The 16,007-nt window shown below is 44.8% G+C and overlaps 1 protein-coding gene across 3 annotated transcripts in view; it reads left to right on the plus strand.

The window, feature by feature from the left end:
• Positions 1 to 16,007, plus strand: part of LOC129861062 (solute carrier family 12 member 5-like) — a 135,696-nt gene that overhangs the window by 74,387 nt on the left and 45,302 nt on the right. For all 3 annotated transcript variants that reach the window (XM_055932130.1, XM_055932128.1, XM_055932129.1), the window contains exons 4-5: positions 8,200 to 8,346; positions 14,839 to 14,893. In XM_055932130.1, the coding sequence (XP_055788105.1) occupies positions 8,200 to 8,346; positions 14,839 to 14,893 (202 nt within the window). The remainder of the gene's footprint in view (positions 1 to 8,199; positions 8,347 to 14,838; positions 14,894 to 16,007) is intronic.

Below are 16,007 nucleotides of genomic sequence, written 5' to 3' on the forward strand. Positions count from 1 at the left end.
CAAGCTGCTCTCTCAGCCGGTCTTGTTACCCTGATACAACAAGCTGCTCTCTCAGCCTGTCTTGTTACCCTGATACAACAAGCTGCTCTCTCAGCCGGTCTTGTTACCCTGACACAACAAGCTGCTCTCTCAGCCGGTCTTGTTACCCTGATACAACAAGCTGCTCTCTCAGCCGGTCTTGTTACCCTGATACAACAAGCTGCTCTCTCAGCCGGTCTTGTTACCCTGACACAACAAGCTGCTCTCTCAGCCGGTCTTGTTACCCTGATACAACAAGCTGCTCTCTCAGCCTGTCTTGTTACCCTGACACAACAAGCTGCTCTCTCAGCCTGTCTTGTTACCCTGATACAACAAGCTGCTCTCTCAGCCTGTCTTGTTACCCTGACACAACAAGCTGCTCTCTCAGCCTGTCTTGTTACCCTGACACAACAAGCTGCTCTCTCAGCCTGTCTTGTTACCCTGATACAACAAGCTGCTCTCTCAGCCGGTCTTGTTACCCTGACACAACAAGCTTCTCTCTCAGCCTGTCTTGTTACCCTGATACAACAATCTGCTCTCTCAGCCTGTCTTGTTACCCTGATGCAACAAGCTTCTCTCTCAGCCTGTCTTGTTACCCTGATACAACAAGCTGCTCTCTCAGCCGGTCTTGTTACCCTGACACAACAAGCTGCTCTCTCAGCCGGTCTTGTTACCCTGATACAACAAGCTGCTCTCTCAGCCGGTCTTGTTACCCTGATACAACAAGCTGCTCTCTCAGCCGGTCTTGTTACCCTGACACAACAAGCTGCTCTCTCAGCCGGTCTTGTTACCCTGATACAACAAGCTGCTCTCTCAGCCTGTCTTGTTACCCTGACACAACAAGCTGCTCTCTCAGCCTGTCTTGTTACCCTGATACAACAAGCTGCTCTCTCAGCCTGTCTTGTTACCCTGACACAACAAGCTGCTCTCTCAGCCTGTCTTGTTACCCTGACACAACAAGCTGCTCTCTCAGCCTGTCTTGTTACCCTGATACAACAAGCTGCTCTCTCAGCCGGTCTTGTTACCCTGACACAACAAGCTTCTCTCTCAGCCTGTCTTGTTACCCTGATACAACAATCTGCTCTCTCAGCCTGTCTTGTTACCCTGATGCAACAAGCTTCTCTCTCAGCCTGTCTTGTTACCCTGACACAAATCAAATCAAATTGTAGTTGCCACATTCTTCATGAACAACAGGTGTAGACTAACAGTGACATGCTTACTTACGGGCCCAACAATGCAGAGAGAAAAAAATAGAAGTAATAGAAAAAAAAAATTATAACACCAGGAATAAATACACAATGAGTAATGATAACTTGGCTATATACACGGGGTACCAGTACCGAATCGATGAGCAGGAGTACGAGGTAATTGAGGTAGCTATGTACATATGTGGGATAAAGGAATAAAGTGACTAGGCAACAGGATACATTATAAACAGAAGCAGCAGCGTATGTGATAAGTCAAAAGAGTTAATGCAAAAAGGGTCAATGTAGATAGTCCGGGTAGCTACTTGGTTAACTATTTAACAAACTATTCAGGAGTCTTACGGCTTGGGTGTAGAAGCTGTTCAGGGTCCTGTTGGTTCCAGACACGGCATCCGTACCGCTTGCCGTGTGGTATCAGAGAGAACAGTTAATGACTTGGGTGGCTGGAGTCTTTGACAATTTTTAGGGCCTTCCTCTGACACCGCCTGATATAGCAACCTGGTCTCAGAGCACTTCGTATTATTCTGTACATAACTACTCCATTTAGTATTATATGTTACGTTTGTCTGCTCTCTCAGCCTGTCTTGTTACCCTGATACAACAAGCTGCTCTCTCAGCCTGTCTTGTTACCCTGATACAACAAGCTGCTCTCTCAGCCGGTCTTGTTACCCTGACACAACAAGCTACTCTCTCAGCCTGTCTTGTTACCCTGATACAACAAGCTGCTCTCTCAGCCTGTCTTGTTACCCTGACACAACAAGCTACTCTCTCAGCCTGTCTTGTTACCCTGATACAACAAGCTGCTCTCTCAGCCTGTCTTGTTACCCTGACACAACAAGCTACTCTCTCAGCCTGTCTTGTTACCCTGATACAACAAGCTGCTCTCTCAGCCTGGCTTGTTACCCTGACACAACAAGCTACTCTCTCAGCCTGTCTTGTTACCCTGATACAACAAGCTGCTCTCTCAGCCTGTCTTGTTACCCTGACACAACAAGCTACTCTCTCAGCCTGTCTTGTTACCCTGATACAACAAGCTGCTCTCTCAGCCTGTCTTGTTACCCTGACACAACAAGCTTCTCTCTCAGCCTGTCTTGTTACCCTGATACAACAAGCTTCTCTCTCAGCCGGTCTTGTTACCCTGACACAACAAGCTACTCTCTCAGCCTGTCTTGTTACCCTGATACAACAAGCTGCTCTCTCAGCCTGTCTTGTTACCCTGACACAACAAGCTGCTCTCTCAGCCTGTCTTGTTACCCTGACACAACAAGCTACTCTCTCAGCCGGTCTTGTTACCCTGACACAACAAGCTGCTCTCTCAGCCTGTCTTGTTACCCTGACACAACAAGCTACTCTCTCAGCCGGTCTTGTTACCCTGACACAACAAGCTGCTCTCTCAGCCGGTCTTGTTACCCTGACACAACAAGCTGCTCTCTCAGCCTGTCTTGTTACCCTGACACAACAAGCTTCTCTCTCAGCCGGTCTTGTTACCCTGACACAACAAGCTGAAAATTAAATATATTAATTTGTGGATGTTCATCACCGATTTTGTACAATGTGTTACAAATTATAATTTGTATTATATGTTACGAATTTGCAAGACGTACAATAAGTTACGATTCTGCAAAATGTATGAAATCTTACAAATTCTAGCTAGGTGGCTAATGTTAGTTAGCTGGCTAATGTTAGCTAGGCTAGCGGTTAGGGTTAAGGTTACATTTAGGAGTTAGGTTAAAGGGTTAAGGTTAGGGTTAGGGTTAGGGTTAAGGGGAACGGTTAGCTAAAAGGGTTACGATTAGGGTTAGGGTTAAGGGAAGAGTTAGCTAACATCCTAAGTAATTGCAAAGTAGCTAAAAAGTAGTAAGTAGTTGAAAAGTTGCTAATTAGCTGAAATGCTCAAGTTGTCCGCGATGAGATTCGAAATCGCAACATTCAAGTTGCTAGACGTTTGCATTATATGCAAACCTATCCACCCCGACCAACCACCCTACTTTTGTATGTTCCTTATGTAACCATCTGTGTTATGTAACCATACCAAACATAACATAACATACTAATTTCAGTGTCTCAGATTTACGTTTACTATGTTAAGTCTAGTCTATGAGAGCAGGCTGTGTAAAGAGGTCCAGGATGGCAGGGAGCTCTGCCGCAGTGATGTACTGGGCAATATGCACTACCCTCTGTAGCGTCTTGCGGTCGGACGCCAAGCAGTTGCCATATACAACAAGCTGCTCTCTCGTCATGTCGTTACCCCTATACGACAAGCTGCTCTCTTGGCCTGTCTTGTTACCCCTATACAACAAGCTGCTCTCTTGGCCTGTCTTGTTACCCCGATACAACAGCTGCTCTCTTAGCCTGTCTTGTTACCCCGATACAACAAGCTGCTCTCTTGGCCTGTCTTGTTACCCCGATACAACAAGCTGATCTCTTGGCCTGTCTTGTTACCCCGATACAACAAGCTTCTCTCTTGGCCTGTCTTGTTACACCGATACAACAAGCTGATCTCTTGGCCTGTCTTGTTAACCCTATACAACAAGCTGATCTCTTGGCCTGTCGTTACCCCGATACAACAAGCTGCTCTCTTGGCCTGTCTTGTTACCCCGATACACAAGCTGATCTCTCGTCCTGTCGTTACCCCGATACAACAAGCTTCTCTCTCGTCATGTCGTTACCCCTATACGACAAGCTGCTCTCTTGGCCTGTCTTGTTACCCCGATACAACAAGCTGCTCTCTTGGCCTGTCTTGTTACCCGGATACAACAAGCTGATCTCTTGGCCTGTCTTGTTACCCCGATACAACAAGCTGCTCTCTCGTCATGTCGTTACCACGATACAACAAGCTTCTCTCTCGTCATGTCGTTACCCCGATACAACAAGCTGCTCTCTCGTCCTGTCGTTACCCCGATACAACAAGCTGCTCTCTCGTCCTGTCGTTACCCCGATACAACAAGCTTCTCTCTCGTCATGTCGTTACCCCTATACGACAAGCTGCTCTCTTGGCCTGTCTTGTTACCCCGATACAACAAGCTGCTCTCTTGGCCTGTCTTGTTACCCCGATACAACAAGCTGCTCTCTTGGCCTGTCTTGTTACCCCGATACAACAAGCTGCTCTCTTGGCCTGTCTTGTTACGCCGATACAACAAGCTGCTCTCTTGGCCTGTCTTGTTACCCCGATACAACAAGCTGCTCTCTTGGCCTGTCTTGTTACCCCGATACAACAAGCTGCTCTTTTGGCCTGTCTTGTTACCCCGATACAACAAGTTGATCTCTTGGCCTGTCTTGTTACCCCGATACAACAAGCTGCTCTCTTGGCCTGTCTTGTTACCCCGATACAACAAGCTGATCTCTTGGCCTGTCTTGTTACCCCGATACAACAACCTGAGCTCTTGGCCTGTCTTGTTACCCCGATACAAGAAGCTGCTCTCTTGGCCTGTCTTGTTACCCCGATACAACAAGCTGATCTCTTGGCCTGTCTTGTTACCCCGATACAACAAGCTGATCTCTTGGCCTGTCTTGTTACCCCGATACACAAGCTGATCTCTCGTCATGTCGTTACCCCGATACAACAAGCTTCTCTCTCGTCATGTCGTTACCCCTGTACGACAAGCTGCTCTCTTGGCCTGTCTTGTTACCCCGATACAACAAGCTAATCTCTCGGCCTGTCTTGTTACCCCGATACAACAAGCTGCTCTCTCGTCATGTCGTTACCCCTATACGACAAGCTGCTCTCTTGGTCTGTCTTGTTAACCCTATACAACAAGCTGATCTCTTGGCCTGTCTTGTTACCCTATACAACAAGCTGCTCTCTTGGCCTGTCTTGTTAACCCTATACAACAAGCTGATCTCTTGGCCTGTCTTGTTACCCCGATACAACAAGCTGATCTCTTGGCCTGTCTTGTTACCCCGATACAACAAGCTGCTCTCTTGGCCTGTCTTGTTACCCCGATACAACAAGCTGCTCTCTTGGCCTGTCTTGTTAACCCGATACAACAAGCTGCTCTCTTGGCCTGTCTTGTTACCCCGATACAACAAGCTGCTCTCTCGTCATGTCGTTACCCCTATACAACAAGCTGCTCTCTTGGTCTGTCTTGTTAACCCTATACAACAAGCTGATCTCTTGGCCTGTCTTGTTAACCCTATACAACAAGCTGCTCTCTTGGCCTGTCTTGTTAACCCTATACAACAAGCTGATCTCTTAGCCTGTTTTGTTAACCCTATACAACAAGCTGATCTCTTGGCCTGTCTTGTTACCCCGATACAACAAGCTGCTCTCTTGGCCTGTCTTGTTACCCCGATACAACAAGCTGCTCTCTTGGCCTGTCTTGTTAACCCGATACAACAAGCTGCTCTCTTGGCCTGTCTTGTTACCCCGATACAACAAGCTGATCTCTTGGCCTGTCTTGTTACCCCGATACAACAAGCTGCTCTCTTGGCCTGTCGTTACCCCGATACAACAAGCTGCTCTCTCATCCTGTCTTGTTACCCTGGTCTGAGGCAGGTTACTGCATCATTTGCCTCCACTCTTTTTCTTGTTATCTGCATCTTCACTTGACAGCTTCTTCCAGCCAAGAGACCAAAAGAGGCTGATATGAGAAAATTCTAAACGGGTAGTAGATATTAACCTGAGAGGATGGGATAATGTTTTTTATTTTTTTTATTTTTAATCTTAGATAAAATGAGGAGTAGCATCATACCAGCCTTACTCAATCACCTGACTACAATTCCTCTCTTGCTGTGAAATTTGGGCAGATGATCACATAGCATGGTATCTGGTCTGACAGGTTATTTTAGAGATGGTTTATGTTGTCTTTAGCATCAGTCAAATTGATAGGAACGATTGTTCTGCAAAGAAAAAACATGACAGGCTACTTTTTACAATTTAATGAAGATTGATGCATCGAAATGTGCATTTATTTGTCCATTTGTAGTTTAGCACTTGAGGACTCATACAACAGGTAGAGTTTTGTGTACTGTGGACTTCAGTAGTGTTCTCTACAGCAGTGGTTCTCAACCCTCGTCCTTGGGACCTAAAGGGGAACATTTTTTGTTTTTGCCCTTGCACTAACATACCTTTCAAATGATCCGCTTCAGCTTGTTCGTGATTAGTTATTTGAATCAGCTTTGTTTGTACATGGGCAAAAATAAAAATGTGCACCCCTTTAGGTCCCCAGGACCAGGATTGAGAAACACTGCTCTACAGTGAGAGAGACAGGCTGCCGTGGAGCCTGTCACTGAATGCTAAGTAATTCCGTATATGGTGTGGCGAGGCTCCTATTGTGATGAGTCACCTGGAGGATCTGAGGTCCAAGGGCAAAACCTGAGGTAGACAGTCTGTCAGAGTGGCCCTGCAGTAGGCTACCTCTCACTGGCTCTCCCCTGTGGCTCTGCAGAACCCTTGTGGCTAAGACATCTCTCTCTACATACAGATTTCAATTTCCTTCCCATGTCTCGTCTCCTCCCTGGAATCCACATAATTTAAATGACGAGCTTCAGACACTTAATTGGATTGTCAGGAAGACAAGCAAGGACTAAGAGGACAAATAATTGCTTGTACCTCTACTTGTACTGTCTTATAAGACGTTGTCATTGTTGTCACTATTAAATATGACCAAAACCCTGTTTCATAGGCGACTGGAATTTAAACGGACTTTCCAATCTTATCCTAGAATAAATTGCATTTAAAAGTAATAAAAAAGTGTGAATCCTGCACTACCATAATGTGTTAGTAATGTCCCGTGCAGGTATTAGCTACTGGAGGTCTGGTCACAAGTGGAGTCCTATGGCAGATCCAATCCCATTGAACTCAATAGCTGAAAGCTATGTCTAATCAAGGGTAGCGTTTGAGAATGACACTGTGGAATGACATTGTTGGGATAATTACATTTTCTCCCACATACATAGCTAGACAGATAGGCCCATGTAAAGAAATGAATGAGAGGGTCCTTCTCCTTGGCAACAGGACAACTGTGCTAGTCATTAGCTAAATGGGCTGACAGAGCAATAGAGGACATTGGGTTTGGGCAGCCAGAGCTAGTATCCTAGTGCCACTTCCACCTGCATGAATAGAAGAGTGTGAAAGTAAGTTTCTACTACTTAACTATGATATCACATATATGGATTATTTTCTCTCTGTGTAGTGAGACACAGAGGAATCTCTGCTGCCTGAATTTCAGCATAATTGCCTCAGAAGAAAAGCTTTCAGTCATGAACGGACAGAATCGCTCGCCAAAATAATGAAGAAAAGGAAAAGCGTTATCTTCCTGCAGCCATTCAAATAGGTTAATGGGGAGGAGATGTCTCCATTTTGACTGAATAAAGAGCTTGTCATTCTCTCTTCATATGATTACTGTCTCTTTGTGATGGGATAGAGGGCCTGTGAGCTTCTGATGAGTCTGTACTGTATTTCAGTATGATGAGTGCAGAATGAGTCTGTACTGTATTTCAGTATGATGAGTGCAGAATGAGTCTGTACTGTATTTCAGTATGATGAGTGCAGAATGAGTCTGTACTGTATTTCAGTATGATGAGTGCAGAATGAGTCTGTACTGTATTTCAGTATGATGAGTGCAGAATGAGTCTGTACTCTATTTCAGTATGATGAGTGCAGAATGAGTCTGTACTGTATTTCAGTATGATGAGTGCAGAATGAGTCTGTACTGTATTTCAGTATGATGAGTGCAGAATGAGTCTGTACTGTATCCACCAAACTCAGATGGAAGATTTGGTCACTGGAGGAATTTGTTTTGTTCCACTAAGGTGTTGGGTACATTACTGTACTTGTATAATAATGGTTGTACTGCCGTGCCACTGTTAAATGTTCATATCGCGTGCACACACACACACACACACACACACACACACACACACACACACACACACACACACACACACACACACACACACACACACACACACACACACACACACACACACACACACACACAGTATCATTCCGTTTTGCGCTGTGTTTGTTCTCAAGGCACCATCGCTGGGCACTCTGATGGGGGTGTACCTACCCTGCATCCAGAATATCTTTGGTGTGATCCTGTTCCTGCGGATGACCTGGATGGTGGGCATCGGAGGGGTCTTTGGCTCCTTCATCATAGTCTTCATGTGCTGCTCCACGGTGAGTCTGGAACATATCCTTCTCACAAACCTACTCTCTTCTGTTCTCCTTCTTCTCTCATTCTTTCTTCCCCTCATCCTCTCTCTCTTTATATCACCCTCCATGTTTCCCTCTTTGTCGGGAGAGCTCTTTTTCTCTTCCATCCACTCTCTCTCTCTTTCTCCTTCTCCCTCTCTTTCTCTATCCCAATGTCCATCAGTGTTAGAATGGGCACTGTGCCTGCCAGAGCAGAGGCCAGTTTGCAGCTCTGATAAGGATATACTTAACACCACTTCCATTTTAATTCTGTTTGATGTCCAAAGCTCTCCCAGTTGAGTAAATCCTAGTTTAATCCTGTTTTGACCTGAGGTAACCCTACAAGCTTTACAGAATACATTTACAATTCATCCCGTCACTTACAGAAATAGCTATTAATTTACAATGTTGTATACATAAGTATATTTTGGGTTTCTATACATGCTGGTTCATAGAAATGTCATAATTTGTTACTAAAAAATAATTATATAACCCAGAACAACTGAAACTTAAATTCCAGAATGCATTTGTTCCTTTTGATTAATTCTGGTTTGTCTCCCCAAGGGTCTAAAAGCTATAGCCTTAGTAGTACTAGCCTTGAGGACTATCTCCCCCCATGAGCCAACCTCTAAACAATAGGTGACCACCCTTACCTCCGTCTATCTCAAGATCCAGTAACAAATTAAGGCTAGCTAGCACTCTAAGCTACTATCAGCTCCATTACTGCCGATTAGCATGTCAGCAACAGTACTAAAAAAAGGCAGATACAGCCTGTCCAATCAAAGGACTGATCAAAGACAACATCAAACCCCAACAGCTCTGATTAGGCAGTGAGCTCAGGACTCTAAAGGACTGCTACTGTACCTTGGGCCATACATAGAGGTTGTGACCTGGACTCGAGTGGGACCAGTGGGACATCTGTTCCAGTCCCACTCCAGGGATTTAAAAAAAATGTATTTCACCTTTATTTAACCAGGTAGGCAAGTTGAGAACAAGTTCTCATTTGCAACTGCAACCTGGCCAAGATAAAGCAAAGCGATTCGACACATACAACAACACAGAGTTACACATGGAATAAACAAACATACAATCAATAATACAGTAGAAAAAGTCTATATACAGTATGTGCAAATGAGGTAGGATAAAGGAGATAAGGCAATAAATAGGCCATGGTGGCGAAGTAATTACAATAAAGAAATTAAACAGTGGAATGGTAGAAAATGCAGAAGATGAATGTGCAAGTAGAGATACTGGGGTGCAAAGGAGCAAGATAAATAAATAAATACAGTATGGGGATGAGGTAGCTGATTAGATTCCACCTGTGGTAAATTCAATTGATTGGACATGATTTGGAAAGGCACACACCTGTCTATGTAAGGTCCCACAGTTGACAGTGCATGTCAGAGTAAAAACCAAGCCATGAGGTGGAAGGAATTGTTCGTAGAGCTCTGAGACAGGATTGTGTCGGGGCATAGATCTGGGGAAGTGTACCAAAACATTTCTTCAGCATTGAAGGTCCCCGAGAACACAGTGGCCTCCATCATTCTTGAATGGAAGAAGTTTGGAACCACCAACACTCTTCCTAGAGCGGGCCACCCGGCCAAACTGAGCAATCGGGGGAGAAGGGCCTTGGTCAGGGAGGAGTTCTTCTGTGGATATGGGAGAACCTTCCAGAAGCACAATCATCTCTGCAGCACTCCACCAATTTGGCCTTTATGGTAGAGTGGCCAGACAGAAGCCAATCATCAGTAAAAGGCACATGACAGCCCACTTGGAGTTTGCCAAAAGGCACCTAAAGACTCTCAGACAATGAGAAACAAGATTCTCTAGTCTGATGAAACCAAGATTGAACTATTTTGCCTGAATGCCAAGCGTCACATCTGGAAGAAACTTGGCACCATCCCTACGGTGAAGCATGGTGGTGGCAGCATCATGCTGTGGGGATGTTTGTCAGTGGTAGGGACTGGGTGACTTGTCAGGATCAAGGCAAATATGAACGGAGCAAAGTACAGAGATCCTTGATGAAAACCTGCTCCAGAGCGCTCAGGAACTCAGACTGGGGTGAAGGTTCACCTTCCAACAGGACAACGATCTTAAGAACACAGCCAAGACGAAGCAGGAGTGGTCTCTGAATGTCCTTGAGTGGCCCAGCCAGAGCCTGGACTTGAACCCGATCGAACATCTCTGGAGAGACCTGAAAATAGCTGTGCAGCAACGCTCCCCATCCAAACTGACAAAGCTTGAAAGGATCTGCAAAGAATGGGAGAAACTCCCCAAATACAGGTGTGCCAAGCTTGTAGCATCATAAGACTTGAGGCTTTAATCGTTGTCAAAGGTGCCTCAACAAAGTACTGAGTAAAGGGTTTGAATACTTATGTACTGTAAATGTGATTTTTCATATTTAATATTTTTTCTCAAATGTCTAAAAAACAGTTTTTGCTTTGTTTTTGCATTATGGGGAATTGTGTGTAGATTGATGAGAGGAAAAAACAATTTAATCAAATTTTAGAATAACTCTGTAACGTAACAACCTTTTGAAAAAGTCAAGGGGTCTGTTCCGAACTGTTTCGGATGGGAAGCATGCAGACGGACACCTTCTTACCGGAGCTTGTCTGTCTGCCCAGGGATGCTCAAGGAGCATGATTCCCAGTAGAGCAGTCCCAGGGTCTCTGGCCTGCAGCATCAGATAACAGTAAAACAATTAGGGCTTTATCTGTGCTCCTCAGAGAGCAGGGTCACTTCATTACCATCTGATAAGGAGTCTCATAGCAGTGCCACATCACCAGGCCTGTTGGGCTCTGAGAGGGCCCCGTCGCCACTTAATACACACACACACAGACAGCTCCAGGCGTGCCACTGGAAACCCACACTGAAGAGGCATTGATTGAGCGCAATCCTCTCTCTCTATCGTGTTCATAATGTCACTCTCTTTTTGTCTCTCCGTGACTCATTCTCTCTCCCTGTGTCCTGACATCTATTTCCTTCATTGTCTTTCTCTATCCATCTCTTTCCTTTAATCCAGATGTCTTGTTCTTTCTCCCTCTGATTCCTCCATGATCCATTCAGTATTTGTCTCTATCTAACCATTCTGACTAACACTCTTTCTCTGTTCTAACTACCTCACTCGCTCTCTTTTTTTCAACTCTGACTGTCTCTGTCCTTCTCTCTTCTGTCTCTTTTATTTACTTCAATGCTTCCCCTCTCACAGGCACCTGTCTCTCCCTCTCACAGACACCTGTCCCTCCCTTTCACAGGCACCTGTCTCTCCCTCTCACAGACACCTGTCTCTCCCTCTCACAGGCACCTGTCTCTCCCTCTCACAGACACCTGTCTCTGCCTCTCACAGACACCTGTCTCTTCAGTGGTCAGTTTTATTTGATAATGATATTGTTCCACCCATCAAATAAGTAAGGTTATTTACAGGTATGCTCATTTGATCATAATTCTGTTATTAAGGTTATTTACACAATGGGTTAACTGATCCTAAATCTAAGGGAAACTTTTATCTCAAGCCTGCAGATTGTCCCCACCTTAGATATAAATACTGACACTATAGATATCTATGATCTCTGTCTTTTATTTCTGCCAGGATGTTGATTAGATTGATGAGTTCTCAGGTTAGTTCAAGGTTGCATTGTATGTTGTCATGATCGATCATCTGCCAAATACACTGAACAAAAATATAAACGCAACATGCAACAATTTCAAGTTACAGTTCATATAAGGAAATCAGTCAATTGAAATCAATTCATTAGTCCATAATCTATGGATGTCACATGACTAGGAATACAGATATGCATCTGCTGGTCACAGATACCTTACAAAAAAGGTAGGGGCGTGGATCAGAAAACCAATCAGTATCTGGTGGGACCACCATTTGCCTCACGCAGCACAACACATCTCCTTCGCATAGATCTTGATCAGGCTGTTGATTGTGTCCATCAGCTTATGTTTCAGCATGATAATGCACCATGTTCCAAGGATCTGTATTCCTGGAAGCTGAAAATGCCCCAGTTCTTAATTGGCCTGCATACTCACCACACATGTCACCCATTGAGCGTGTTTGGGATGCTCTAGATCAACTTGTACGAAAGCGTTTTCCAGTTCTCGCCAAGTGGGACAACATTTCAACGGCCTGAATGTCACAACAACGGGCCTCAGAATCTCGTCAAGATATCTCTGTGCATTCAAACTGCCATTTATCAAATTCAATTGTGCTCATTGTCCATAGATTATGCCTGCCCATACCATAACCCCACCGCCACCATGGGGCACTCTGTTCACAACGTTGACATCAGCAAACCACTCGCCCACACAACGCCATACATGCTGTCTGCCATCTGTCCGGTACAGTTGAAACCGGGATTCATCCGTGAAGAGCACAATTCTCCAGCGTGCCAGTGGCCATCGAAGGTGAGCATTTCCCCACTGAAGTTGGTTTACGACGCCAAACTGCAGTCAGTTCAAGGCCCTGGTGAGGACGACGAGCACGCAGATGAGCTTCCATGAGCTGGTTTCTGACCGTTTGTGCAGAAATTCTTTGGTTGTGCAAAACCAGAGTTTCATCAGCTGTCCGGGTGGCTGGTCTCAGACAATCCCGCAGGTGAAGAAGTCTGATGGGAAGGACCTGGGCTGGTGTGGTTACATGTGGTCTGCGGTTGTGAGGCAGATTCTCTAAAGTCTCTAAAATGACAATGGAGGCGGCTTATGGTAGAGAAATTAACACTACATTTCATGGCAACAGCTCTGGTGGACATTCCTGCAGTCAGCATGCCAATTACACACTTTGAGACATCTGTAGCATTGTGTTGTGTGACAAAAAGTCACATTTTAGAGTGGCCTTTTATTGTCCCCAGCACAAGGTGCATCTGTGTAATGATCATGTTGTTTAATCAGCTTCTTGATATGCCACACCTGTAAGGTGGATGGATAATCTTTGGGAAAGTGCAAATGCTCACTAAAAGGGAAGTAAACAGATTTGTGCACAACATTTGAGAGAAATAAGCTTTTTGTGCGTATGGAACATTTCTGGGATATTTTATTTCAGCTCATGAAACATGGAACCAACACTTTACATGTTGCGTTTATACACTACATGACCAAAAGTGTGTGGACATCTGCTTGCCGAACATCTCATTCCAAAAATATGGTCAGTAATATGGAGTTGTTCCCCCCTTTGCGGCTATAACAGCCTCCACTCTTCTGGGAAGGCTTTCCACTAGATGTTGGAACATTGCTGCGGGGACTTGCTTACATTCAGCCACAATAGCATTAGTGAGGTCGCGCACTGATGTTGGTCGATTAGGCCTGGCTCGCAGTCGGTGTTCCATTTCATCCCAAAGTTGTTAGACGGGATTGAGGTCAGGGCTCTGTGCAGGCCAGTCAAGTTCTTCCACAGCGATCTCGACAAACCATTTCTGTACGGACCTCGCTTTGTGCACGAGGGCATTGTCATGCTGAAACAGGAAAAGGCCTTCCCCAAACTGTTGCCACAAAGTTGGAAGCACAGAATCGTCTAGAATGTCATTGTATGCTGTAGCATTAAGATTTCCCTTCACTGGAACTAAGGGGCCTAGCTTGAACCAAGAAAAACAGCCCCAGACCATTATTCCTCCTCCACCAGACTTTACAGTTGGCACTATGCATTCGGGTGGGTATGGCATCCGTCAAAGCCAGATTAATCCGTCGGACTGCCAGATGGTGAAGCGTGATACATCACTCCAGAGAACGCGTTTCCACTGCTTCAGAGTCCAATTGTGGTGAACTTTGAACCACTCCAGCCAAAGCTTGGCATTGCGCATGGTGATCTTTGGCTTGTGTGCGGCTGCTTGACCATGGAAACCCATTTTATGAAGCTCCCGGAGAACAGTTCTTGTGACATTGCTTCCAGAGGCAGTTTGGAACTCGGTAGTGAGTGCTGCAACTGAGGACAGACGCTTTTACACGCTATGCGCTTCAGCACTCGGCAGTCTCGTTCTGTGAGCTTGTGTGGCCTACCACTTTGCAGCTGAGCTGTTGTTGCTCCTAAACATTTCTACTTCACAATTAAAGCACTTACAGTTCACTGGGGAAGCTCTAGCAGGGCAGAAATGTTACAAACTGACTTGTTGGAAAGGTGGCATCCTATGACGGTGCCACGTTGAAAGTCACTGAGCTCTTCTATAAGGCCATTCTACTGCCAATGTTTGGATATGGAGATTGCATGTCTGTGTTCTCGGTTCTATACACCAGTCAGCAACGGCTGAGTGGCTAAAATAGCTGAATCCACTCATTTGAAGGGGTGTCCACATACTTTTGTATATATAGTGTATTTTTGTTCAGTATATAACTAAGAAACTATTTTGAACCATCTTCACAAGGTTCATACTGAAGTATGGCATAAGGATAGAGCATCTGCAGCTGGTGAATAAAATATATTTAACTGCTCCTCCAATTTAAATGTATAGTTTTCTCTCCCCACTGACTCTCTTGTCTCAGACCATGCTGACAGCGATCTCCATGAGTGCCATCGCAACGAATGGAGTGGTGCCAGGTGAGTGTGTAACACAGTGTGTGCATGCGTGGGAGGCCTGGGTGCCGCAGGGCAATACTGTTGTTATTTCCAAGCAATTAGGTTTTCATGTCCTCTGATATTGCTCAGGTCTGTGGACAGGTAATACTTAGTCTCGAAAACCCGACCCTATTCAACAGTAACTAGGGTCTGGTTTCGACAACGGACTCTTTTGACAACTTTGATAAGGGGGGAAAAAATCTGGGGTGGGGTGCTCAGACAGAGAACTCTTCCAACAAATCACAAGGCAGACATGTCAGAAACTCGCAATTCGAAACCAAAGTTTGCAAGCAAAACCTTTGCAGTGGTTTTAGCAAAGATAGTTGATGCAAACTATTCACTTTCTAAATGCACTCATTAAAAAGTACCTCTGTGATCTCCATCTTGCTAGCTACTATTTAGTATTCTATTCAAGCAGATAAGGTAGTGACGTAGGCAGTTCCACTATGCCAAAATGACGTTATATTACATACAGACGCTCTTAAGCCGAGGCGTTTGAAAATATGCAGCCGAAGTACGAGAGCAGATACAAATTCATTGCTTTAACTAATTATGAAAATGTTAAGAGAATGTTGAGCAACGTAATAAAGTAATGACTTTTCAAATAAGTTCCCTTACACGTGTTAGGTTGGCTGACAATTTGTTAGCTACGCTGTCCTTACCAACCACATAGCATATCATTACAGTAGTATGTACCGGTATGTTAGCTAGCTACATAATGTTAGTTGGCTACTTATACATCAAACTTGTCAGTATATTAACTATAGGCTATCTAACTACCCAACGTTTACTGACTTGATTATTCTCGTCATTCTTAGCTTAGCTAAATGGTATAGTCGTTGTGCGTTTGATGGACATTCGGGTGCTTTTGTAAATTCACTCTGGCCATCTACTCTGATTTCAGAGCACTCTCGTCTGAGTGTACAAGAGCACAGAATAATGAATTTATGAGCGCTCAACACCCGTTGAATATGGCCGGTGTCGATAAACGTTGGCAAAAAATCATTATTAAATTGTTATCAGCAGCACAGTTACAGTCACCAACGCTCTGGATAACATGAAAACTGCCTAACCAGCTCTTCTAGGGTGAGTAAAA

Source organism: Salvelinus fontinalis, chromosome 8 (genome assembly GCF_029448725.1).
Source record: "Salvelinus fontinalis isolate EN_2023a chromosome 8, ASM2944872v1, whole genome shotgun sequence".
NCBI lineage: Eukaryota > Metazoa > Chordata > Actinopteri > Salmoniformes > Salmonidae > Salvelinus > Salvelinus fontinalis.